This window comes from Dicentrarchus labrax, unplaced genomic scaffold, assembly GCF_905237075.1.
Source record: "Dicentrarchus labrax unplaced genomic scaffold, dlabrax2021, whole genome shotgun sequence".
Taxonomy (NCBI): domain Eukaryota; kingdom Metazoa; phylum Chordata; class Actinopteri; family Moronidae; genus Dicentrarchus; species Dicentrarchus labrax.
The window spans coordinates 262,768-289,293 of NW_026136875.1; the positions used below are offsets into that span (position 1 = coordinate 262,768).

Consider the following 26,526-nt stretch of genomic DNA (forward strand, 5'->3'; position numbering starts at 1 on the left):
AATAATAATAATAATAATAATAATTCAATTCAATTCAATTCAATTTTATTTGTATAGCGCCAATTCATAACAGAAGTTATCTCAGGACACTTTTCAAATAGAGCAGGTCTAGACCGAACTCTTTAACATTAATTACAGAGACCCAACAGTACCACCATGAGCAAGACCTTGGAGACAAGGGCAAGGAAAAACTGCCTGTTAAAAGGCAGAAACCTAGGACAGATCCTCCGGCTCTAGGTGGGTGGTCGTCTGTCTCGACCAGTTGGGGTGAGAGAGAGAGAGAGAGAGAGACAGAGAGAGAGAGGGTGAGAGAGAGAGAGAGAGAGAGAGAGAGAGAGAGGCAGAGAGGCAGACAGATGCACAGTCAAGCAGGACCATGGCAGGAGGCTCCACCAGGATCCATGAGAACCTGCGAGACGAGAAAGCACAAGAACTCCGGGGAAGAAGTGAAGTTAGTAACATGCATTAATGGAACATGAATGAGTGCAGAAAGAGAGAGGAAGAGAGGAGCTCAGTGCACCATGGGAAATCCCCCGATAGTCTAGGCCTATAGCAGCATAACTAAGGGATGGTTCAGGACTCACCTGATCCAGCCCTAACTATAAGCTTTATCAAAGAGGAATGTCTTAAGCCTACTCTTGAATGTGGTGAGGGTGTCTGCCTCCAGAACCACAACTGGAAGCTGGTTCCACAGGAGAGGAGCTTGGTAACTGAAGGCTCTGGCTCCTGTTCTACTTTTAGAGACTATAGGAACCACAAGTAGCCCAGCATTCAGAGAACGTAGTGTTCTAGTGGGGTAATAGGGTACTATGAGCTCTTTAAGATATGAAGGGGCCTGACCATGAAGAGCTTTATAGGTTAACAAGTTAAACTACATATTGATCTGCCGATCCATACCTCTGCCAGTAAAATCCCAGAATTCACTGCTTTCAATCATTAACTTTGTTATTTAATTCAGATCTGGAGTCGGTGCTGCTGACAGTCAGCACACCCTGGTGGTTATAAAGTTATGGCTGATCTCTATCTCTTTATCAAGGTGTGCTCCAATTCAAAGATATACATATATAAAAATATGACCTCAAGTAAAAACATTTGATATAAAACACGATTTATTCTTTTACTTCATTATCAGATACTTTTGTTTTTACTGAATCACAGATAATGAAATGATTATTACTGAGAGGAATCAACTGCTTTCATTCAATATTTTATTAAAAGAATCAAACACAGGAAGCAACTTCATCTTCATCATCAGAAGGAGGAGGAGGAGGAGGTGGAGGAGCGTCTGGTCTGGGCGATCCAGGACGTGAAGGCAGAGACTCTGGCGTAGACTGAAGGTCTCTGAGGACGTCCACAGCCAATCCCGAATGATGTCACACCTGTCAGGAACCAATCAGAACACATCGTTACCCTCTGACCTCACTAGAGTTATATGAACACCCTAACTCTCTCTCTCTCTCTCTCTCTCTCTCTCTCTCTCTATCAAATTCAAATTCAAATTCAAATTCAAAATTCAAATTTAAATTCAAAATGGGCTTTATTGGCATGAAAGTTTTTTTAAAAAACAATATTGTAATTGTAAACAATAAAAACAATAAATCAAAAATATAAACAGTATGAACATTATATTAGTCTGCAGAATTCTGCATGTAATAATAAATAATAATACATTAAATTATTAGAGGCGCCTCTCTGGGCACTCGAGGACACCGTACAACACAAAAAAACAAAAAACAGCAAGAAATAAGAAACAGATAAGAAAAGACAATGTAGAAGGTTAAGTGGGGTAGGCAGTTCTGAATAGGTGAGTTTTTAATCTTGAGAGATTCTATTGGATGTTTGTCCCAACGGGTAAAGCTCTGATGACTGAGTGGACCCCATACTTCACTACCGTACAGCGCAATGGGCTGGATGACACTATCAAATATTTTAAGCCAGATTTTTATTGGAATATGGAAATTATAACATTTTCTCTTAATTGCATACAGAGCTCTTTGAGCTTTTTCTTTTAGTGCATTCACTGCCATGTTGAAACTCCCTGATGCTGTTATGGTTATACCAAGGTAGGTACAACTCATGCTGTGTTCAATGACATGATTATTGATGGTAAATTGGTGTTTGTTCTTATGACACCTGGGGCGTTTTTGAAAGATCATGACATTGATTTTCTTCATGTTTACTGCCAGGGCCCAGTTCTGACAGTACTTTTCTACTACGTCCAGCTGTAGCTGTAGTCCTTGTTCAGTAGGAGACAGTAGAACAAGGTCATCAGCATAAAACAGAGACTTCACCTCTCTATCTAGGAGGGAGAGGCCCGGAGCAGCACATTTATCTAACTCAACAGCCAGTTCATTTATATACACGTTAAATAAAGTCGGACTTAGACTGCAACCCTGCCACCTCTTCTCTGAGGGAAGAAATCAGTTAGTTTGTCTCCAATTTTAACAGCACCCGTTTTCCAAATACTTTGATTTAACCAGATCATACATTTTGCCACCTATACCACAGTTTAAAAGTCTGTAATAGAGCCCTTCCTGCCAAATAGAGTCCAAAGCTTTCTTGAAATCAATAAAGCAGGTGAATATTTTTCCATTCTTAGTTTGTTGTACATGTTTGTTGATTAAAGTGTGAAGGGTATATACACTGTCGGTGGTGCGGTGTTTTGGGAGGAAGCCAATCTGACTTTTACTTAAGATTGACTGATCCTCAAGGAAATCTCGTATTCTTGTATTAAGAATACTACAGAATAGTTTACCTAGACAGCTGCTGACACAGATGCCACGGTAGTTATTAGGGTCTGATTTGTCCCCACTCTTATGAATGGGGGAAATGAGCCCTTTGCACCAGATGTTGGGAAAACATCCTGCCTGTAGTGTAACATTGAACAAATGTAACACTGCACCCTGCATTTCTGGGGTGCTGCTTTTGAGCATTTCGTTTCTAATGCTGTCTGGACCACAAGCTTTCCTTGGCTTCAGACATTTTGTCTGTGTGGTTATTTCTTCCCAAGTAATTTCTAAATCAAGGGGGTTTTGGTTGTCTTTAATTGTTTCTTCTAGTTTTTGGAGTTTTTCTTTCATAATACACTGATCTGAATTGATTTGATTGATTGGTATGTCTTTGTACAGATTTTCAAAATGTGATCTCCAGATGTCACCGTTTTGGATGGGTAATGTCTGCTGTTGCTTTGTGTTGAACTTGTTTCACATATCCCAGAATTGATTTTGGTTAATGGCATTCTTAATATCTTCAAGTTTCAATTGGGTATAATTTTGTTTTTTGATCCTAATTATGTATTTATATGTATTTAAAATGTCACTGTATCGAATGCGCAGGGCTGGGTTGTTCGGTTGGCGATGTTTCTCATTTGCTATTTTTCTCAGCTCTTTTCTGATTGTTTTGCATTCTTGATCAAACCATTTGTCAGTATTTTGCCTTTTAATAGGCCTCCATCTTTGCTCTTTGCTTTATGAAGTCAGCCCTAATAGCTGCCTTATGAAATATCATATGGATATCCTCAATGGCCTTGTTTACCCCATCTCTGGTAGGGACATATTGATTTTGATTATATATTGATATGTAATTCATCAGATCAGGGGAGTTCAAAGCCTTGATGAATTTGTCTCCACTGTCTGAGGCCCATCTGTAAGAAGGATTTAATTTATACAGCTTATTGGGTTCCCTTTTTGTGTCACTAATTTGACCTGACAATTTAAAGAACACATTAATTTGGTTGTGGTCTGAAAGGGGGGATTGCTGTCTGACAGTGCCAATGCACTGATAGTTGAGGGGTCCATGTCAGTGATTGCATAGTCTACAACACTAGACCCAAGAGCTGAGGAGTATGTGAACCTCCCTAAAGAGTCCCCTCTGAACCTACCATTAACTATGTACAGGCCTAAGGCCCGACAGAGATCTCCCTGCCACTTTGATTTAATATTGAGTCAAGTTTATTCCAACGGGTGATGTTTGGTGTGGTAAAGAGGGGGGCCTGACCGAATACATGGTTGTTGCCCTGTGTGTCAATGATATCAGGTTCAATTCCTGTACGTGCATTCAGATCTCCAGTTAGAAGTACATTTCCCTGTGCTTGGAAATAGGCGAACTCAGGGTTTCCACTCTTCAGCTCAAAGGCTGAGGAGTGGAGACCCTGAATATTCCCACAGCTTATATGAAATGAATGCATCAAAAAAGAAAACAGTCAAAATGAACCTGTATAGTGAGACAAATATTTAAAAAACCTTCTACTATCTATATATTTATAATAATAATTTGATATTAATTCCATGGAGATGTACTATTTTCAATAATATTACCATTGTATTGACTACTATTATTGCTATTACTATTACTAACTAACAAATATATGTCCATGTTGTTTTGTAACTCAAATGGGAAAATGCTCTGAGTAAATATATCTTAGCTGGACAGAAGCCAGGTGCACAGGGTGTGCAGCATCTCACTGATGTCTCTCAGCTCACAGGTAGCAGGGGGAGGGGCTGTGACAGCAGGCCGGGCTACAGCTGCAGCATAGCTCTGCTGCTGTGGGTGGGAGGGGGACGTGCTGCTCCATGGCTCTGCTGCCGATGCTGTATAAGGGGTTGTTGGGCAGGGACTGAGGAGGGGGAAAGTGACCTCAGCTGGTTCTGTTTCACAGTGGTGAGGTGGTGGGCGTGTGGGTAGTGTGGGGTCCGGGCTGAGCTGGTGTGTCTCCTCACAGCAGGGGGGATGATCCGGGGCTGGTGATGGGGGGGAGGAGGTCTGTGATGGTCTCTGAAGCTTCTGGTAGAAGAGAGGGTTGAAGGGCTGCGTCCTAGGGCTGTGTTTTTGAGGGTCTTTGCAAAGATATTCACCTTCTCTCTGTGTAGATGGAGTCCATCGTTGAGGTCCCAGGTGCCAATGGTTGGATGGAGGGCCAGGTGGATGTTGGGTAAGGTGGCACAACCTCTTCTGATCTCCATATTGATGTCATGGATGACGTGAGGAGGGGTGACCTGTCCTAGGCAGCAGGGTGGAGATCACAATGTGGGTGTCAGGGAATTCCTTGGTGGCCTGCTCCGCCATCTTCCTCACTGCCTCAGCAGTGTTCCTTCAGAGGTTGTGCAGGTCGTTTTTTCCTGTGTGGATTACCAGGCATTGAGGGCTCCCGAGGGTCTCCTTTCTCAACAGCTTCATTGCCTGGCCTGTGGTGCTGCAACATTTAGACAGCACTTTCTTAAAAGGAAAAAGCTTGTTGGTGTCCAGGAATTTCCCGTTTGAGTCAGCCAGCAGGACCACTTGTGGGGCTTGTTCTTCAGGCTGAGTGGAGGGCAGCTTGGATGGTAGGGTGCAGAGCAGAGATGGTGGGACAGAGACAAGGCAGGGGTTTAGAAGGCTAGCAGGGAGAGTCTGTGTCTCTGTCTCTGTAGTTGTCTCTGTGGGGACTGTTGAGAGTTGGTCTGTTAGGTGTCGGACTTGCCTGGTGATGTTCCTTTCTCTGTTCTCAGCGTCCTCCTTCACTTTGGCTAACTGAAACCGGAGCGCACTGTTCTCCTGTTTTAGTGCCTCTACACTTCCTCTTACCTCAGATGTCGAGGTCTGGTTGTCTCTCTTGAGCTGCAGGAGCTCCTCTTGAAGCTGCTGCACAATGTTGTCTAGGGGGGCAGACAGCCTGGCCTGGGTCAGCTCTTTGAATTCAGCAAAGTCCAGCTCCAGCAGGGCCATACTCTCCTTCATCTGTTTGGTGGAGCTGGCAGGTGTGGGAGGGGCAGAGATGGACAAGGTGGTGGGGTTCTCTGTTGGGCTCTCATCATCTTCACTGTCACACGGAACATTGCACCTCTTGGTGTCCACCTCAGCTTTGATCAGGGAGAAAACTTCTTCAAAGGATTTCAAGTTTGCTTCGCCCCCCTGGACCATCACCTTTCCCTTTGTGTAGTAGGTGATGGTGAGCAGGTGGTCATCCTTGTTCATGTGTTTCTCCTTACAAATCTTCAGTCGGCCTCCTGAACCGATGCCCTCACTGGAGATGTAAGGATATTTCTTGCATAGACTTTCCTTCCAGATGTATATGGAGTCTGTGAAGAATATGAGGTTGTTCTTCTTCCTCCCTTCTTTGTGTTTGTTCTCCTGAAGTGTCTTTTCCTTAAACTTCTCCCTGGCTGCTGCACTCTTACAGAGAGCAGGCTATTTAACCTCCCTGCTCTCTGTTCTCTGCTTGGCTGTTTCCATGGCGACCACTTTGTTTGTTTACTAGTGGGCTAACTCTTTACTGTTGCTAGCTTTTTTAGCCTTTAAACACAGTTTTGATTTTTGGTTTGTTCTTTTCTTCTCCTCCTTATCTTTATAAAACACCTCTTCTGTTATCTTATTTAGTCTGGTTCCTCCTTAGAAATGTTCTACACTGTAGCAGGTGGTAGCTTACAGCAGTTGATACACAGTTGCCAGCTAGCTTTTGAAAGTCAGCTGGTTGTTTTCATTGAAAAAATATATCTAAAGATGGTATTTTCTTTCTTCTGTTTTGCTGATAAAGTATTTACCTTTTCTTTAGAGTCCTTTTTGAAGAAAATTCTATGTTTTTTTTGCAAAATGTCCCACTGTTTAGGTCCATGTTTGAGATGAATTCAGGAGCACATTTTTCATGCAGCCTTCTCTAGTGGAACTCTCTCTCTCGCTCTCTGTCTCCCTCTCTCTCTCTCTCTGTCTCCCTCTCTCTCTCTCTCTCTCTCTCTCTGTCTCTCTCTCTCTCTGTCTCCTCTCTCTCTCTCTCTCTCTCTCTCCCTCTCTCTCTCTCTCTCTCTGAGATGGTGTGTGAGTGAGTAGCTGAGAGCGTTTCTGGTTTTGTTTCAACTTTTCGTAAGTTTTGAGAAAACTATTCTCTTTTTTTCGGTGTGAGTGTGTTTTTGAGTTATTACTTTATTATTTTCTGTTGAAAGGGCTGTTTGTGTGTTTGTGTGTGTGTGTGTGTGTGTGTGTGTGTGTGTGTGTGTGTGTGTGTGTATTGTTTGTGAGGGGTGTTTGTGGCATGTGGCGGAGGCTGTACCCGCAGAGTTTGAGAAGCTGACTCGCAGACATGCGATCAAGCTGTTCCCCGCGGTGCAGGGCTCGGTGGAGGAAGTCGGGCTGGCTGTGGGAGAGGTGGTCGGGTATGACTGTGTGAGGTCTGCCTCGCGCTGAACGGGGCCATTGTATTGTTTTTAGACAGTACGGCTAAGGTTGGCGAGGTGGTGGAGAGGGGAGTGGTTATCAAAGACACTTTCACTCCCGTCTCCCCTCTCGTTAACCCAGCCACAAAAATCATGATTTCCAACGCTCCCCCGTTCATTAAAAATGTATTGCTGGGGAAGGAGCTGTCTAGATACGGGCAACTTGTGTCACCAATTAGGATGGTTTCTCTGGGGTGTAAATCTCCTAAATTAAAGCATGTTGTGTGTCACAGAAGACAGGTGTATATGATCCTGAAAGAGAGAACAACTGATCTGAGCCTGTCTTTCTCATTTAAAGTTGACGGTTTTAATTATGTGGTTTTCGTTTCCTCAGAGACTATGAAATGTTTTGGTTGTGGGGCAGAAGGGCACCTGATCCGCTCCTGCCCGAGGGGTTGCGGAGCGCGGCGGGCTGCTGTGGGGGGGGGATCCACCCGTTGCTGCTGCGGTGGCTCCGGGGGGGATCCACCCGCGGATTCTGCCCCTGCCCCGGTAACCGTGTGGGGCACTCCAGTTGCTGCCGTGGGGCCGGGTTTTCCTGCTCCGGTGGGGCTATCCGCCTCGGGTGATCCTCCCGCGGTGCCGGTCCCCGTGGTTGAGGGGGCTCTGGTTCCTGTGTTTGGGGGGGCTCTGGTTCCTGTGGTGTCTTCTGAGGCAAAAAGTGAAGCCATGACAAGTGAGCAGAGTGACATGATTGAAGAAATGATGGAGGAGGATATGTCAGATGACGATCTCCTCAAAATGTCCCAGAAAAGAAAAAACACTGAATCTGAAAAAAAGAACAGTAAAAGAAAGAAAACGAGTGTCCAGATGTCCACAGAGTCAGAGAGCGATTTCCCCCTGACCCAGGAGGACTCTCAGCGTGTCTACTCTCCGGAGAAAATTAAAACTCTCCTGGAGCAGACTAAAGGCTCCAGGCTGCTTAATGTAGGAGATTTTTTTCCCGACCTGCAATTATTTATTAGGTCAGCCAGGCCGCTCACCAGGAAGAGCTTTGGGGAGGAGGTTTTAACAGAGCAAGAGATATACAGACTGAAAAAACTCGTACTGAAGGTAAAAGCTCAAATCATCAATGATGAAGATGATTTTTAGATGTTTTTACCTTTTACTGACTGCTCTTCTTACTGCTGTTCATTTTTTATCCATGTGTGATTTTAATATCAGCACCTTAAACCTGAACGGGGCCAGGTCTGATTTTAAACGAGCCACTCTTTTTAAACTGATGGAGACTAGAAGAATTGATGTCATGTTTGTTCAGGAAACTCACAGCACCACAGACAATGAAAGTGACTGGAAAAGGGCTTTTAAAGGGGAGGTGGTTTTAAGCCACAGGTCCAGTCTGAGTGGAGGAGTGGGGATTTTATTTGCTCAGAGTTTTTTACCTTTTTCTTTTACTGTTGATGAAGTCATTCCAGGTGTTTTATTGAAAGTTAAAGCTGTCTTTGAAAATGTGAAACTTGTGTTTTTAAATGTCTATGCTCCCACTAACGCGGTGGACAGGGTAGCATTTTTAAACATTTTAAGTGACTGTGTTAAGAACTGTGAGGATGATGGTTTTATGTTTTTAGGGGGTGATTTTAACTGCACAGAAAATCCAACCCTAGACAGGAACCATCCTGAGCCACACCCTCCTTCATCTCACACACTCAGACAGCTGATGGAGAACCAGGAGCTGAGTGATGTGTGGAGGGTTTTTAACAGTCAGCACAGACAGTACACCTGGAGCCACAGTAGGGAGGGGGTTTTATCTCTGGCCAGACTGGACCGCTTTTATTGTTTTAAACACCATTTGAATATTTTAAAGAGGTGTTTTATTCAGCCTGTGGGTTTTAGTGATCATTTTTTAGTCTCCTGTGGTGTTTTTATCAAAAACATCCGTTTAAAGAGCGCCTATTGGCATTTTAACACGGCCCTTTTAAATGACCAGGCTTTTAAAACTGCTTTTAAGTTTTTTTGGGAATCCCACAGAGAGAGCAGGCCTGCCTTCACTAACATACAACAGTGGTGGGACTTTGGTAAGACACAGATAAAACAGCTCTGCCAGCAGTTCACTCGCGGTGTCACTTAACCCGGTCCATGAAAGATCTGGAGACGCAGGTGGTGGAGCTGCAGACTTTAGCAGACTCTACAGCAAATCGAGGGCTTTTAGATTCCCTCAAGTCAAAAAAGTCGGCCATAGCCAACCTGCTGGGCATCTCAGCACAGGGGGCTCTGGTCAGGTCTAGGTTCATGAACATCACACAGATGGACGCCCCCTCTTGCTTCTTCTTTGGGCTGGAGCGGAAAAATGGACAAAGGAAGACCATTCATTCTTTACGAACGGGTAGCGGCTCCGAAGTCTCAGACTCATCTGAGATCAGGAAGTATGCTGCAGAGTTTTACAGAAACCTGTTTAAGAGTGATTGGACACATAATCCAGATGTGCACAGCAGCTTCCTCAGTGGTCTCCCTCAGGTCAGCGAGGCTGACAACAACGAGCTGGCAGCAGAGGTGACGCTGCAGGAGCTCCACACTGCCACCATGAGCCTGCAGAGCGGCAGAGCTCCAGGCATGGATGGCCTTCCTGCTGACTTTTATAAGTGTTTCTGGTCCACAATAGGACCAGATCTACTAGAGCTGATAAATGAAAGCCTGAAGACCGGCAGACTGCCTCTGAGCTGCAGGAGGGCCGCAATAACCCTGCTGCCAAAAAAGGGAGACCTGCAGGAACTGAAAAACTGGAGGCCGGTCTCATTGCTGTGCACGGATTATAAGATCCTGTCCAAAGCTCTGGCCCTTAGACTGAGAGAGGTGATGGCGTCCATCATCCACCCTGACCAGACCTACTGTGTGCCCGGCAGGCTCATCAGTGACAACGTCACTTTAATTCGAGACATTTTGGAGCTCTCCAGTTCATTGGGCATAGAGACTGGTCTGATTTCAATAGACCAAGAAAAGGCTTTTGACCGGGTTGAACACCAGTACCTGTGGCAGACTCTGGCTGCTTTTGGGTTCAACCCTGGTTTCATAGCCATGGTCCAGGTTCTCTATAGTGATATCGCGAGTGTTCTGAAAATTAACGGCGGGCTGAGCGCACCATTTGGGATCCAGAGAGGGGTAAGGCAGGGCTGCTCTCTCTCTGGGATGTTATATTCGGTAGCCATCGAGCCTCTGCTCCACAAACTTAGAGCTAAACTTACAGGTGTGTGTTTCCCCCAGTGTCCCGTGTCTTTTAAACTGTCTGTGTACGCGGATGATCTCATTGTTTTAGTTAATTCACAACGAGATATTGACATTTTAACTGGCACTGTGAAAGACTTTGGTTTTATTTCATCTGCTAGAGTGAACTGGGGGAAAAGCGAGGCTCTGATGGTGGGAGGGGAGCTGGGGGGGCGGCTCGGGCTGCCCGGTGGCCTACAGTGGAAAAAAGGAGGATTCAGATACCTTGGAGTCTTCCTGGGGGATGAGACCAACAAAAATAAAAACTGGGACAATGTCCTGGAGCAGGTAAAAGGTCAGCTGGGGAAGTGGAGGTGGCTACTCCCAAAAATGTCGTACAGAGGCCGAACTTTAATAGCCAATAACCTGGTCTCATCCTCCTTGTGGCACCGGCTGGCCTGTGTCGATCCTCCGGTTCCTCTCCTGTCTAAAATTCAGTCGGTTTTAGTTGATTCTATTTGGGACAAGTTGCACTGGGTCCCACAGAGTGTCTTGTTTTTACCTAAAGAGGAGGGGGGGCAAGGCCTGGTCCATCTGGCCAGCAGGGGCGCGGCTTTCCGCCTCCAGTTTATTCAAAGATTACTGACCGGACCAAAGGACACTCTGTGGAGACCCCTGTCCCGCTGCATTCTGCAGGGTTTTAACGGCCTGGCTCATGATTTTAATTTGTTTTTAATGAACATACCAAACATGAGCACATCTACCCTGCCTGCTTTTTATAAAAGTGTTTTTAGAGTGTGGAACCTGCTGAGGAAAGAGAGGAGGGGGCAGGTGGACTCCCTGTACTGGATCCTCCAAGAGCCGGTCCTGTGGGGGACCCGTCTGGACCATCCCAGCTGGGCAGGTCAGGGTCTGGCCACGAGACTGCAGACTGCGGGGGTTGTTACTCTGGGACAGGTGGTGGCGCTGACTGGACCCCGGATAGATGACCCCTCTGGACTCGCTGCCCGGCTGGGACTGACGTCAGTGAGGGTCACACAAAAGCTCTTGGAACACTGGAAACAGAGACTCGCAGGACACGACCGCCTGCTTTTAAACTCCTCTTTTAATCAAACAGTGACTGATGATCCTTTTCCTACCATTTCCCTGGCACCGGATTTTAAAGACTGCTCTGGGATTTTAATGGAATGTACACACCTCGCACCACTGGATGGTACCACAGGGAAAACTTTTTACAAAATATTGGTGAAAGCAATTAACAGAACAAAACTGAACAAGAGACCTGACACTCCATGGAGGAGATATCTGCAGCTGGCTCCTGCAGCCAGACCTGAGTGGAGGTCCTTTTACAAACCTCCACTCTCCAAAAGACACGCAGACATTCACTGGAGAGTCCTCCATGGGGTCATAGCAGTGAACTGGTCGAGACAGACGACCACCCACCTAGAGCCGGAGGATCTGTCCTAGGTTTCTGCCTTTTAACAGGCAGTTTTTCCTTGCCCTTGTCGCCAAGTGCTTGCTCATGGTGGTACTGTTGGGTCTCTGTAAATAATGTTATAAAGAGTTCGGTCTAGACCTGCTCTATTTGAAAAGTGTCCTGAGATAACTTCTGTTATGAATTGGCGCTATACAAATAAAATTGAATTGAATTGAATTGAATTGAATTGAATTGAATTGAACTCCTTTGTGTCCACCATAAACCCAGCAGTAGAGGATAAGTGTCCCTACTGCGACCAAAGAGAGACTGTGTTTCACTGTTTTTATGAGTGTCTTCGTCTTTTTTACCCTTGTTTCTGTTTTTACAAACTGTTTTTACCAAATGTGGAGAGGTTTTTACCAAGCAGTTTTTTATTCTGGGTTTTAAATACACACGCCAACACAAGAACAAATGCCAGCTTTTAAACTTTGTTTTAGGGCAGGCTAAGATGGCGGTGTATTTTAGCCGGAGGAGGAAGGTGGAGGATGGTTTTATCGTTGAACCTGTCACTGTTTGTACCAATATGATGAAGTCCAGACTCCTCATTGATTTGAACTATTACAAAGCAGCAGGAGATCTGGACTCGTTCCAGCAGGTTTGGTGTTTTAATCAGGTGTTGTGTTGTGTGGAAAATCACACACTGCAGTTTGGAGATGTGCTCATGTGAATGAGGTATTTATTTATTTATTCATTTATTTATTTACTCTGAGGAGTAAGGATGTTTAAATATGTTATGTTCAGATGATTGTTTGAAAAATAACGGAAAATAAAGTTGATCCAAAAATCAAAATCAAAAGCACATTTTTCATGCAGCCTTCTCTAGTGGAACTCTCTCTCTCGCTCTCTGTCTCCCTCTCTCTCTCTCTCTGTCTCCCTCTCTCTCTCTCTCTCTGTCTCCCTCTCTCTCGCTCTCTGTCTCCCTCTCTCTCTCTCTCTCTCTCTCTCTCTCTCTCTCTCTCTGTCTGCCTCTCTCTCTCTCTCTGAGTGGAGTGTGAGTGTGAGTGGAAGAGTTGGATGAAATTGAGTGTTTTTCTCTCTTTCTATTTCTTTCTTTCGGTATATTTTCGTTGTGTTGTGTTTGTGAATGTAGTTGTGTTAGTTTAGTGTTGTTTTGGTTGGTGTTTGGTTGTTTGTTGGTTAGTTTAGTGTTTGTTTGTTGTTTGTCAGCCTCGCTCTGAGGCGCCGGTATGGCGTCCAGCAGCGTTTTCTCCAGGCTGACACGGAAGCACGGCATTAAAACCGGAGCCGGCTCTCCGTGCAGGGTGGAGGAGGTAGCACTGGCCGTGGGGGAAATCATCGGGCACGGCTCTGTGAAGTCCGCCGCTCGGATGAAGGTAGAACAGGTGAACAGGTTGGTGGAGACGGACATTACGGTGAATGGGATGTTTGAGCCGATGATACCGCTGATACAGCCGGCTACAAGGATCACTCTTTCAAACGTTCCTCCGTTCATTAGTGATGATTTCCTGATTAAAGAGCTGTCCAGACATGGAAAGGTGGTGTCACCCATAAGAAAAGTGCTGTCGGGCTGTAAGTCTCCCCTCCTGAGACATGTAGTGTCTCACCGCAGACAGCTCTTCATGTTGCTGAACAACAAAAACGAAGAGTTTGATTACCGGTTCAGAGTCCGTGTGGATGATTTCGAGTACATCCTCTTTGCGACATCATCCACTGTTAAATGTTTCGGATGTGGCGAAGAGGGACATTTGATTAAGGCCTGTCCGAGCCACGGTGCGTCGGCTGCCGCGGGCGCGGCGGCGGCCCGTTCCGGCGGTGCGGCGGTCGGCCGCGGTGGCCGGTGGGGGGGCCGGTGCCGCAGGGCAAGAAAAAGAAGCAGGAGCTGCAGAGAAACAGGTGGAAGAGATGCAGGGCCAGGCTGGAGGGAGCACTGAGGTGAGTAGTGAGAGGGAGGAGGTGGGAGGGGAAACGGGTGAGGTGACAGGTAAGGTGGGGGTGACAGGTGGTATTTCTGATAAAGATGCAGGTGAATTGGTCGAGGATGTGGGTGAAACAGGTGTCGGTGGAGAGGCAGGTGAGGTTCCTGGTGAAGTGGGTGAGGCAGGTAAAGTAACAGGTGAACTAGAAGAGGTAGGTGAACCAGGTGAGGTGAAAGAGGCAGGTGAGGTTGTAGGTGAGTTGGGTGAGGTAGGTGAGGTTGTAGGTGAGTTGGGTGAGGCAGGTAAAAGAACAGGGGAGTTGTGTGAAGGATTTGAGGTCGTTGGTAAACAGTGTGAAGCAGGTAAGGCGAGAGAGGCAGGTGAGGCTGTAGGTGAGTCGTGTGAGACAGGTAAACTAGCAGGTGAGCTGAGTGAGGGGAGCACAGTAGCTGAGGCTGAAGAGATGGAGGCCTGTGAGTCTGGGTGGGGGTCTGCTCCTCTTAAACAGCGCAGTAAGAGGAGAAGCATGTTGACCGTGGAGGTGGGTGGTAAAGCCGGACGTCTGGCCGGTAAACCGAGTGCTGCAGAGAACAGAGCAGCTCTATCTGACAGCAGTGACAGTGAAGGGTGTGTGTCTGACAGCAGTGACCTGTCTCACACTCAGCAGGCTGCTGCTCAGGTGTATACTGCCAATGTACTGAAGTCTTTTTTACAACAGACCAAAGGGATGAGGAAGCCAGTGTTAGAGCAGTACTTCCCTGATATGCAGGGTTTCTATAACTCAGCCAGGTATACTGTGAAACACAGAGCAGAGTCAGAGCTGACTGACCAAGAAATATTCAGACTGAAAAAACTGATTATTAAAGTTTTTAATGATGGTGAATGTAGGGATTTTATTTTTATTTATTTCAGTGATTGTTTTTAGTCTTGTTCTTAACATCTTTATCATTATGAATGTTTTTAAAGTGGGCAGTCTGAATGTCAATGGTGCCAGAGAAACAAGAAAGAGAGCAGTAGTGTTTGAAACGGCTAAAATGAAACATATTGATGTTCTGTTTCTACAAGAAACTCACAGTGATGTTGGAAACGAGGCAGACTGGAACAGAGAATGGGAAGGAGAATTGGTTTTAAGCCATAACACCACCCTCAGTGGAGGAGTGGGCTTCCTGTTCTCCAGAGGTTTTACTCCAACCTCTCTGGAGGTCAGGCATGTTGTGGAGGGGAGGTGTCTTTTAGTCAGAGCTCGTTTTGAACATTTTAATGTGGTTTTTATCAACATTTATGCTCCAAACAACGGTGCAGAGAGGAAACACTTCTTTGAAAATATGAATGAAATTTTAAACAGCTGTGGCCCGGAGGATTATTTATTTGTGGGTGGGGATTTTAATTGTACTGAAAATGAGATTTTAGATCGCAACCATGCAGAGCCTCATCCAGTATCCCAGCATGCCTTGAGGCAGCTGGTCTCCTCCCATGGCCTGGTGGACGTGTGGAGAAGGATGCACACAGGCTGCAGACAGTACACATGGTCCCACGTTAGAGAAAACAGAATCTCTTTGGCCAGACTTGATCGTTTTTATGTTTTTAAGCACAAAGTCAGTGTTGTTAAAATGTGTAAGATTTTACCAGTTGGTTTTACTGATCATTCTTTGGTTTTATGTAACGTTTTTATCAGAAACATTTTACCCAAAAGCGCCTATTGGCATTTTAATTAAGCGTTTTAACTGTTGATAAATCGTTCAAGGAGGCTTTAAGTTATTTTTGGAATGATTTTAAACAGAAAAAAAACGAGTTTGTCAGTCTGAGGCAGTGGTGGGACCATGGAAAGGTTCAAATTAAACTTTTATGTCAGCAGCACACGCTCAATGTCACACGTGACATCACCAGATCTATCAGAGATCTGGAGACTGATATTGTGGATCTCGAGTGTACAAGTGAGTCCACAGGAAATCGAGGATATATTGAAATCCTCAAGACTAAAAAGATGGCATTAGCCAACCTGCTGGACACTAAAGTACAGGGTGCGCTGGTCCGGTCCCGGGTTCAAAACATCACGGAGATGGATGCTCCATCGAGTTTCTTCTTGGGCTTGAGAAGAAACAAGGGCAGAGGAGACAAATCCACTCTCTGCTCTCTGAGACAGGGGAAGAGCTGACAGAGCCAGGCCTGATAAGGAAAAGAGCTGTTGAGTTTCATGCCTCGTTGTTTGAAAGTGAGTTCAAGGAAAACGAAGAACTGATGGAGGAGGTCTGTGGTGGACTTCCTCAGGTGTCTAGAGAGGCTAACCAGCAGCTCGACAGCCCACTGACTCCACAAGAGCTCTACGCGGCACTGCAGAGCATGCAGGGACAAAAGGCTCCAGGCATCGACGGCCTCACTGTTGAGTTCTACAAAGCCTTCTGGGACATCTTGGCCCATGACATCATAGATGTGTTTAATGAGAGCCTGGTGTCTGGGTCACTGCCACTCTCATGTCGGAGAGCCATAATTACCCTCTTGCCCAAGAAAGGTAATTTGCAAGAAATCAGAAACTGGCGTCCTGTCTCTCTCCTCTGCACTGACTACAAAATACTGTCTAAAGTCCTGGCCAATAGGCTGAAAGGAACCATGGAGCAGATTCTCCACCGGGACCAGACGTACTGTGTGCCCGGCAGGTCTATGGTAGATAATATCTACCTAATTCGGGATGTTTTGGAGGTCTCCAGTTCATTAGGCATAAACACTGGATTGATCTCATTAGATAAAGAAAAGGCTTTTGACCGCTTTGAACACGACTTCCTTTGGAAGGTCATGGAGAGGTTTGGGTTCAGCGCTGGTCTCATAGCCAAGATCAAGGTGTTGTACATTGACATTGAGAGTGTGCTAAAGTTTAATGGTGGCTTGTGTGCTCCTTTTAGAGTGCATAGAGGGGTCCGACAGGGCTGTGCCCTGTCTGGGATGCTCTATGCACTCTCCCTGGAACCCCTCCTACAAAAGATAAGATCATCTGTTAGAGGCCTGTTTTTACCTGGTTTTAACAGTAGTGTTGTTTTATCTGCTTATGCTGACGATGTCATTGTTTTTATCAAAGATCAACAGGATGTGTGTGTTTTAAATTCTGTAATCGGGAAGTTTTCTGTTGTGTCGGCTGCGAGGGTGAACTGGAGGAAGAGCGAGGCTCTTGCTGTTGGGGAATGGCGGGAGGGCCTCCCTGTTCTCCCTCAAAGCCTGATATGGAGAAGAGAAGGCTTAAAGTATCTCGGTATTTATCTCGGAAACAGCGACATTGGAAAGAAAAACTGGGAAAACATTTTAGAAAAAGTGGATAACAAACTGGCTAAGTGGAGGTGGCTCCACCCACAAATATCTTTTAGAGGGAGGGTCCTAATCTTAAACAACCTGGTGGCCTCCATGTTATGGCACCGGTTAGCCTGTCTGGACCCTCCAACAGGTCTCATTGCCCAGATTCAAGTGAAGATTGTCAATTTCTTCTGGAACAAATTGCACTGGATACCACAGTCTGTATTGTTTTTGTCCAGAGATGAGGGGGGCCAGGGCCTGGTCCACCTGGCTAGCAGGACAGCCACCTTCAGGCTCCAGTTCATTCAAAAGTATCTGACTGGACCTTAAGATCTGGTGTGGAGAGACGTGGCCAGCTGCATACTCAGGCGTGTCAATAACCTGGGGCTGGATGCTGCTCTGTTTTTAACTGATTTTAAATTCTTAAAGTTAGGTGGGTTGCCTCCCTTTTTATCAGGGTGTTTTTAAATCCTGGGGGCTTTTTAAATGTAAAAGAAGTGAGAAGTGTAACTCTCTGCACTGGTTATTAAAGGAGCCTATAATCTGTGCTGCAAAGATGGATGTGTGCTGCAGCACCGTGCCTGGGCTGATGGGGGTGCTGTGCAGCTCAAGAGTTGTCTGCCATAAACAACTGGTAGATGCAGCAGGACCAGCACTCACAGATGTCCAAGCTCTGGGCTCTGTGCTGGGGGTGCGTTCTGTCCGGCTGACGCAGAGGAGCCTAGAGCTCTGGAGGAGGAGGCTGACGGAGAAGGATACTATCCTTCTCCTCAAATACGGCAGGGGAGAGGCTGAGCCGGACCCCACAGACCCTTATCCCGAGATCTACTTGTGCCCTGGTTTCACAGAGCTCAGCGGCCCCCTCCTGAGACACAATGATGGGAGTACATTGAGCCTACACAAGGCTGACAAAAAAACTCTGTACACAAACTGTGTAAAAACAATCCACAAAACTCGCCTGTGTGACAGAGCGCAGTGTGTGTGGACTGAGAGGCTGGGTGGGCTGAGCCCCCAGTGGAGAACATTGTACAAACCTCCTCTAAAAAAAAGAACTGGAGAGCTCCAGTGGAGGATTTTACATGGTGCCATTGCCACCAATGCCTTTTATCTGTTCTTAATCACAGTGTTGTAAAGGAGTGCCCATTCTGTGGACTGACTGAGAACATTTTCCATGTTTTTACTGAGTGCAGGAGATTGGCAGACATTTTTAATGTTTTAACTCGTGTTTTTAACCTATTTGGTGTCATTTTTACTGCCCCTGTTTTTATTTGTGGAGTTGTTTTTTAAAAAACAGAAAAAGTAAAGTGTCGACTCCTAAACTTTTTAATTGGTGAGGCTAAAATGTCGATATACCTGACTCGTAGGGACAGACTGCAGGGTGGGCCGACCCTTGACCCTGTGACCCTGTGGAGGTACAATGTGAAGGCCAGACTGAGGCTGGAGTTTTGCTTCCACAGGATCACAGGGAATACAGATGTGTTTGAGCAGCAGTGGGCTCATGAGGAGCTGTTGTGCCGGGTGACCGGTGGAGAGTTAAAGTTCACATCCCTCCTCATCAACTGATTTATTGATTGTGTAACTGTTTGTTACAGTTAGTTAAATGTAAATAAAGTATTGTTCAAAAATCAAAAAAATCTCTCTCTCTCTCTCTCTCTGTCTCCCTCTCTCTCTCTTTCTGTCTCCCTCTCTCTCTCTCTCTCTCTCTCTCCCTCTCTCCTTCCCTCTCTCTCTCCCTTTCTCTCTCCCTCCCTCTCTTTCTCTCTCCCCCCCACCCTCTCTCTCTCTCTCTCTCTCTCTCTCTGAGTGTCCTGAGATAACATCTGTTATGAATTGAATGAATATGAAAGTGTGTGTGTGTGAGACTGACCAATCACAGTCCAGTGTCCATCTTGCAGACACATTAGCGGACCTCCAGAGTCGCCCTGGAAACAACAAGAGAGACCTGATTAATGTCTAACAGTGACGGTGCTCACCTGTCCTCAGGTATTCACTCTGGATCAGAGTGGTGGTTGGCCTGTAGAGTCCAGGTGAGTCCAGGTGAGTGTGAACAGTGTGAACCTTTCAAAGATGCGATCAGAGAACTTGGTGATGCCAGAAGGCAGAAAAATATCTATTAGGATCAATATCAATATCAGCCAGCTCCAGCAGCAGACAGGAAGCAGAGAACCAGGTAGTTACTAACGGCAGCATCTTTATGGATGATATTGATCAGAATACACAGTATCTTTATGGATGATATTGATCAGAATACACTGTATCTTTATTGATTATTGATCAGTATACACTGTATCTTTATGGATGATATTGATCAGAATACACTGTATCTTTATTGATTATGGATCAGTATACACTGTATCTTTATGGATGATATTGATCAGAATACACTGTATCTTTATTGATTATGGATCAGTATACACTGTATCTTTATGGATGATATTGATCCTGTATTGACAGTCAGACTGTGGACATATGACGGCCTTTAGCTCGTGTTTCTAGAGTCACGTGTTGTTACGAACACGTTAGGAATTGTTAAAATGTGATATTTCTTAAAGGGAGTTTGGTGCAGGGAGCTTTTAGTTGGATTCAAACTGCTGATATGGATCATTGTTAACGTTTAGTCTCCACTTCAGAAACACTAGCTAAGTGCTAAAGGCTGATATGGTTGTCTGACATTGACTGCTGTTAGTTTTTAGTTTGATTACTGCTTTAATAATGTGTTTGTTGATTACTGATCAGGCTGATCAGGATCATTATCAGCTGATTGGACTCTAACAACAGAATGCTGTAAAAGGTTGCCCTTTGCCTGCTTGTTTCTAACACTACGGACAGGAAGTGATGTCATGTGAAGGAGACGTTACCTGACAGGTGTCGACTCCTCCCTCTGGGAATCCTGCACACAGCATGCTGGAGGTGATGGTGTACTCAGGTAACTGCAGCTGACACTGATCCTGATCCACTAGAGGAACTTGGGCCTCCTGTAGAACATCGGGGAGAAAACCTAACAGACAAGTAGAGAAAGACAGGTAGAGAGAGACAGGTGAAGACAGACAGGTAGAGACAGACAGGTGAATATATAACTGTTAGCTTTCATTCACAGTTAAAACTGACTTTTTCTCACAAACAGTGAAATGTTCCACACATGATGTCATTGTCTCAACCTGTGAGGTTCGTGGAGAACCAGGTCTCATAAGGTCGGACGTTCTTCAATAGAACCAACCTCTGATCTGTATCCCAGAGGTCAGACTGACACATTCACACAATCCAGCTCACATTTGTCTGTTAAACTCTGCTAATTGACGACAAGTTCAACCTCAAAAGAGCTCTTTCTTGTGTGAACCGGTTAAAGTAAGTAAATTCTATTCTTGCATGACTCGATCTGTCACTGCCTGATTGATGAAATAGATGTTCCTCCTAGAGCAGTCTGGAAGAATATATATATATATATAATATCTAAACTGAAGCATAAGTTCTCAAACACAATAAATGGTGTCTAATGAGACTGAACTTCACAGACAGATGCAGAAAAACTAATCCATGCATTTGTTACTTCAAGGCTGGATTACTGCAACTCTTTATTATCAGGTTGCCCCAATAAGTCCATTAAAACGCTCCAATTAATTCAGAATGCTGCAGCACGTGTACTGACAGGAACTAGAAAAAGAGATCACATCTCTCCTGTACTAGCTTCTCTGCATTGGCTCCCTGTAAAATGTAGAATTGAATTTAAAATCCTCCTCCTCACCTATAAAGCTCTTCATGGTCAGGCCCCTTCATATCTTAAAGAGCTCATAGTACCCTATTACCCCTCTAGAACACTACGTTCTCTGAATGCTGGGCTACTTGTGGTTCCTATAGTCTCTAAAAAGTAGAACAGGAGCCAGAGCCTTCAGTTACCAAGCTCCTCTCCTGTGGAACCAGCTTCCAGTTGTGGTTCGGGAGGCAGACACCCTCACCACATTCAAGAGTAGGCTTAAGACATTCCTCTTTGATAAAGCTTATAGTTAGGGCTGGATCAGGTGAGTCCTGAACCATCCCTTAGTTATGCTGCTATAGGCCTAGACTATCGGGGGATTTCCCATGGTGCACTGAGCTCCTCTCTTCCTCTCTCTTTATGCACTCATTCATGTCCCATTAATGCATGTTACTAACTCCACTTCTTCCCTGGAGTTCTTGTGCTTTCTTGTCTCGCAGGTTCTCATGGATCCTGGTGGAGCCTCCTGCCATGGTCCTGCTTGACTGCCATTGCCAATACTGTTGTTGCTGTGCACCTGTCTGTCTGTCTGTCTCTCGCTCTCTCTCTCTCTGCCTCTCTCTCTCTCTCTCTCACCCCAACTGGTCGAGACAGACGACCACCCACCTAGAGCCGGAGGATCTGTCCTAGGTTTCTGCCTTTTAACAGGCAGTTTTTCCTTGCCCTTGTCTCCAAGGTCTTGCTCATGGTGGTACTGTTGGGTCTCTGTAATTAATGTTTTAAAGAGTTCGGTCTAGACCTGCTCTATTTGAAAAGTGTCCTGAGATAACTTCTGTTATGAATTGGCGCTATACAAATAAAATTGAATTGAATTGAATTGAACTGTCTGGGCCACCATAAGGTCCTCTGGAGGTACCATGTCGAAGGTTTGAATCCTTTCTAACCAACAAATACAATCACAAAACATCCTGCTGGGACCCCGTCAGTGATGTTTGTGTTTATTGTTGTTTACATGTTTGTGTTGATGTCTCTCACCCTGCTCAGCATCTCGTCCCCATCCAGCAATGAAACATTTTCTTCCTGCAGCGAAATTCTGACCTTCAGCAGGTAAACACACCGGCTGGATGGACTCTGGAAAACACAACAAGTCTGTTCTTAAACAAACAAATAAAATTTCTTCTGTTTATAAACAAATACAAACACTGATTTATAATAACCAGGAGTTGTTTCATAAATGATTAATTTATTTCAACAAGTAACAAACTATACCAACATAATAATAAAATCATAATATCAAATCATTAATTTTTTGGCCTTTTGTTGGCTTTATTGATAGACAGCTGTAGAGAGACAGGAAAGGTGGTTTTAGACACGCAGCAAAGGACCGCAGGTCTGATTCAAACCCGGGCCGCTGCAGCAACTCCGCATATGGGTCGCCAGCTCTACCGACTGAGTTAACTGGGCAGCTGTGGCTCAGAAGCAGAGCAGGTCGTTCCTCACCCAAACTGGAAAACACTGCAGCCACTTCTATTTGTTATAGTGTACCGCGCTCCTGGACCGTACTCTTATTTTATATCTGAATTCTCTGAGTTTTTATCAAGTTTAGTTCTTAAATCAGATAAAATCATTGTAGGTGATTTTAATATTCATGTGGATGTTGAAAATGACAGCCTTAGTAACGCATTTATCTCATTAATAGACTCAATTGGCTTCTGTGTAAATAAACCAACTCATTGTTTTAATCACACTCTTGACCTTGTTCTATCATATGGCATTGATATTGAACATTTAATAGTCTTCCCACATAATCCTTTCCTATCTGACCATTATTTAATAACTTTTGAATTCATACTATTAGATTATAAGCCATTAGGCAAAAGTTCCTACAGCAGATGTCTATCTGACAGCGCTGTAACTAAATTTAAGGAGGAGATTCCATCAGTGTTTAATTCAATGCCATGTCAGAATATAACAGTCCTAAAATAGCTTTAGTCCCTCCGAAATTGATAATCTTGTCGATAGTGCTACAGGCTCACTACAATCAACATTAGACTCTATCGCTCCTATAAAAAGGAAATTATTAAAACATAGGAGACTAGCACTGTTGTACAACCACCAAACCCGCCAATTAAAGCAAAAAGCTAGGAAATCTGAAAGGAAATGGCGCTCTTCCAAATTATCAGAATATCGCTCAATTTGGCAAGATAATCTTAAAACCTATAGAAAGACCCTCCGTAATGCCAGAGGAGCCTATTACTCAGCACTAATAGAAGAAAATAAGAATAACCCTAGGTTCCTCTTCAGCACTGTAGCCAGGCTGACAGAGAGTCACAGCTCTATTGAGCCACATATCCCCATAAACTTAAGTAGCAATGACTTCATGAGCTTCTTTTATAATAAAATTATTACGATTAGAGAGAAAATTAATCACCAACTGCCATCAACAGTTATCAGTGGCTCTCCAAGTTCAGGAACTTTAACTAATGTAAACTTAGATATATATTTAGACTGTTTTTCTGCTATCGATCTTCATCAGTTAACTTCAATAATTTCTACATTGAAGCCATCAACCTGTCTGTTAGACCCGATCCCTACTAGGCTGATTAAAGAGGTTGTACCCTTAAGCGCCCGGTATACTTGACGCAGACATTCCTCTTTGATAAAGCTTATAGTTAGGGCTGGATCAGGTGAGTCCTGAACCATCCCTTAGTTATGCTGCTATAGGCCTAGACTATCGGGGGATTTCCCATGGTGCACTGAGCTCCTCTCTTCCTCTCTCTTTCTGCACTCATTCATGTTCCATTAATGCATGTTACTAACTTCACTTCTTCCCCGAGTTCTTGTGCTTTCTCGTCTCGCAGGTTCTTATCGATCCTGGTGGAGCCTCCTGCCATGGTCCTGCTAGATTGCCATTGCCAATACTGTTGTTGCTGTGCACCTGTCTGTCTGTCTGTCTCTCTGTCTCTCTCTCTCTCTCACCCCAACTGGTCGAGACAGACGACCACCCACCTAGAGCCGAAGGATCTGTCCTAGGTTTCTGCCTTTTAACAGGCAGTTTTTCCTTACCCTTGTCGCCAAGTGCATGCTCATGGTGGTACTGTTGGGTCTCTGTAAATAATGTTATAAGGAGTTCGGTCTACACCTGCTCTATTTGGAAAGTGTCCTGAGATAACTTCTGTTATGATTTGGCGCTATACAAATAAAATTTAATTGAATTGAATTAATCGGAAGGTTGTGGGTTTGATCCCCGGCTCCTGGTGCCACATGTTGAAGTATCCTTGAGCAAGACGCTGAACCCCAAATTGCTCCCGATGCTGTGCATCGGTGTGTGAATGCGTATGAATGTTAGTTTCTGTTTGATGGACTTTGCCATCACTGTGTGAATGTGTGTGAAAAGGTGAATGTGGCACGTAGTGTAAAAGCACTTTGAGTGGTCGGTAGACTAGAAAGGCGCTATACAAGTACAGGTCCATTTACATTTTACCTTTATTGTGTACAGTTTGAAACTACCCTTCCATCAGTGGCTCTGACTCTGGAATCAAACTGTTTGCAGATGACACAGTTATCTGTATTTTAGAATTTCACATTAATGGAGCTGCTCTAAAGTTAACAAGCTGCTTATGATTCTTCATTATCACAAATCAATTCTATTAAATACAATACAATCAGCCCTAACACAGTGAACACTGGGGGGATGAGGATCCACTTACACTTTCAAAATAAAGCTCTCTGAGTTTACAGTTTGGTCAGGGTTAGGAACAGAACGTTACGCAGCTGACTGAACTTTAGGTAGATTCACTTTTGTTTGGTCTCCTGGTTAAAGTTCTGTGTTTGTTTGACCGACCAATCGACTGGCTGATGACATTGGGAGAATAGTTTGTGTGTTTTTCATTTTAGTGTTCTCACTGACGGGTGAAGTTGATTGGCTGCTGCAGATGCATCATGGCGATGTCACCCTGTTTAGTTTGTCTGTTGTACTGTCTGTTGATGACGATGCGATCGACTTGTCGGGTCTGAACGTCCAAAGAGTTCATGTCACTTTGAGAGTGAAGACCCAAAACAGCCGACCAAGACTGGAGGTGGACGTTCTTCCTGTGGAACAAAAACCATCTGCGTCAAACAGTTCGTACAATTGACACATCAGTTTGATAAAGTTTAATCAACACTTTAATCATTCTTTTTAAAAGTCTTTGCATGATGCATATATTTATATATATATATATATACATTTATGTTGACATCAGGTGTGATATGAGGACAGGAAGGTGGACAGGTGATATCTTACCCATAGACGCAGTGCGCTGCAGTCAGCAGCCAATCTCTTCCAATCAGCAAGGCTCCACACAAATGACGCCCTCTCCAATGCAAAGACACCATCCATGGCCATGCCCCCTTAACTGCATTAACTCCGCCCACCACTCTGACCACACCTGACAGGTAACAACACATGTTAAGAAACTACAGTCAGACTGATGAAAACAGGATGAGAAGAAGAGGTCAGATTCTTTACCTTGACCTGGTATCGTGTTCTCCAATTGGTCCATCTCGCTTGTATCATTAATGAGTTGCTGGACTCCACAAGCTGAAACACACAGAACATAGTTATTTGCACCTTAAACAATTTTATTTCCACCTTAAACAATGTTAGTTTCACCATAACCATGTTAATTTCCCCTTAAACAATGTTAATACCACCTTAAACAATGTTAATTCCACCTTAAACAACGTTAGTTCCACCTAAACTATGAACTCACGTTGGTTGTCACAGCTCAGAGAAACCACTTTCTTGCTGTTGCACGTTTTACTGTAAAAACAAAACCAGGATTAGTTCATTGTTCACAGACTAGAACCTGGTCCTCTGCTGGTTCTGGTTCTAGTCCTTAGTACCTGATACTAGTCTCCAGGGTCCCGTTGGAGACTGTGAAGGTTGTAAATGGAGAATCTTGGGGCAGAGCTGGCAGCAACGTGGCTTTCCCAGACCTGCAGTCAGGAACAAAAACCAAATCTGACTCTCTATTGGAACAGGTGAGTTACCTGTATCCCAGGTACTGAGAGAAGACGACAGACAGGTGAATAAGAACAACCCCACGACCTTTTAATTGCTTCAGACAATGGACTTGTCTCTGTATTGTTAGATCTTAGTGCTGCATTTAACACCATTGACCATCATATCCTATAGATGAGAGCAGCTATATGTCACTTTTTTTGTATCCAGAATGACCAAGCCTCCTTTTGGGTGAAACAAACATGTCCAACTCTTCCTCACAGGTTAGTTAATGACAGACAGTCAGTGAGTGTGTCTGTGTCCAACTCTTCCTCACAGGTTAGTTAATGACAGACAGTCAGTGAGTGTGTCAGTGTCCAACTCTTCCTCACAGGTTAGTTAATGATGTTACTGAGTCAATGTCAGCAGATTGTGTCTGTAGATTGAAGAGAATCAGAGTCTCACTGATGGTGGAAATAAAGGTTTTACTTCCTTAAAACCGCTGTTTTTTGAATGGAGTTTGGTTTGACAGTGTGTAGCAGAGGGGATTTGAGCCTTAATAATTCCCATAAACTGAGCTGACCTACCTTCTAATAATGAACCTTGGAAACAGCAGAGAGTAACAGGAAGTGGAGATAAACCCTCCTGTTTTCTTCTTTTGTGGTCTTGTAGTAAAAGGTTTATTAATAAACACAAACGGCGGTTCCACTTCGCCACAGTGATGGAATTACAGTAATGTCACATTGAACAGATGGACAAAACAGAAAAATAAAGTCATTACGACAAAAACAGTGTCAGATGTCAGAAATATGAGATTCAGTAACATATTTATATATGTTCAGTCCTTCCACTGAGATAGAAACTGAAACATCATAGTTGTTTGCTGGCTGTAGGAT

The 26,526-nt window shown here is 44.6% G+C and overlaps 1 protein-coding gene across 2 annotated transcripts in view; it reads right to left on the minus strand.

Moving 5' to 3' along the window:
- Window positions 1–28: 28 nt before the first annotated feature.
- tmprss15 (transmembrane serine protease 15) overlaps window positions 29–26,526 on the minus strand; it is a 38,402-nt gene continuing 11,904 nt past the window's right edge. For both annotated transcript variants that reach the window (XM_051394778.1, XM_051394779.1), the window contains exons 16-24: window positions 25,534–25,626; window positions 25,401–25,450; window positions 25,157–25,228; window positions 24,932–25,076; window positions 24,557–24,738; window positions 21,682–21,777; window positions 19,814–19,953; window positions 18,823–18,877; window positions 29–1,379 (exon numbers count right to left, since the gene is read on the minus strand). In XM_051394778.1, coding sequence (XP_051250738.1) covers window positions 1,252–1,379; window positions 18,823–18,877; window positions 19,814–19,953; window positions 21,682–21,777; window positions 24,557–24,738; window positions 24,932–25,076; window positions 25,157–25,228; window positions 25,401–25,450; window positions 25,534–25,626 — 961 coding nt within the window. In that variant the 3' untranslated portion in view covers window positions 29–1,251. The remainder of the gene's footprint in view (window positions 1,380–18,822; window positions 18,878–19,813; window positions 19,954–21,681; window positions 21,778–24,556; window positions 24,739–24,931; window positions 25,077–25,156; window positions 25,229–25,400; window positions 25,451–25,533; window positions 25,627–26,526) is intronic.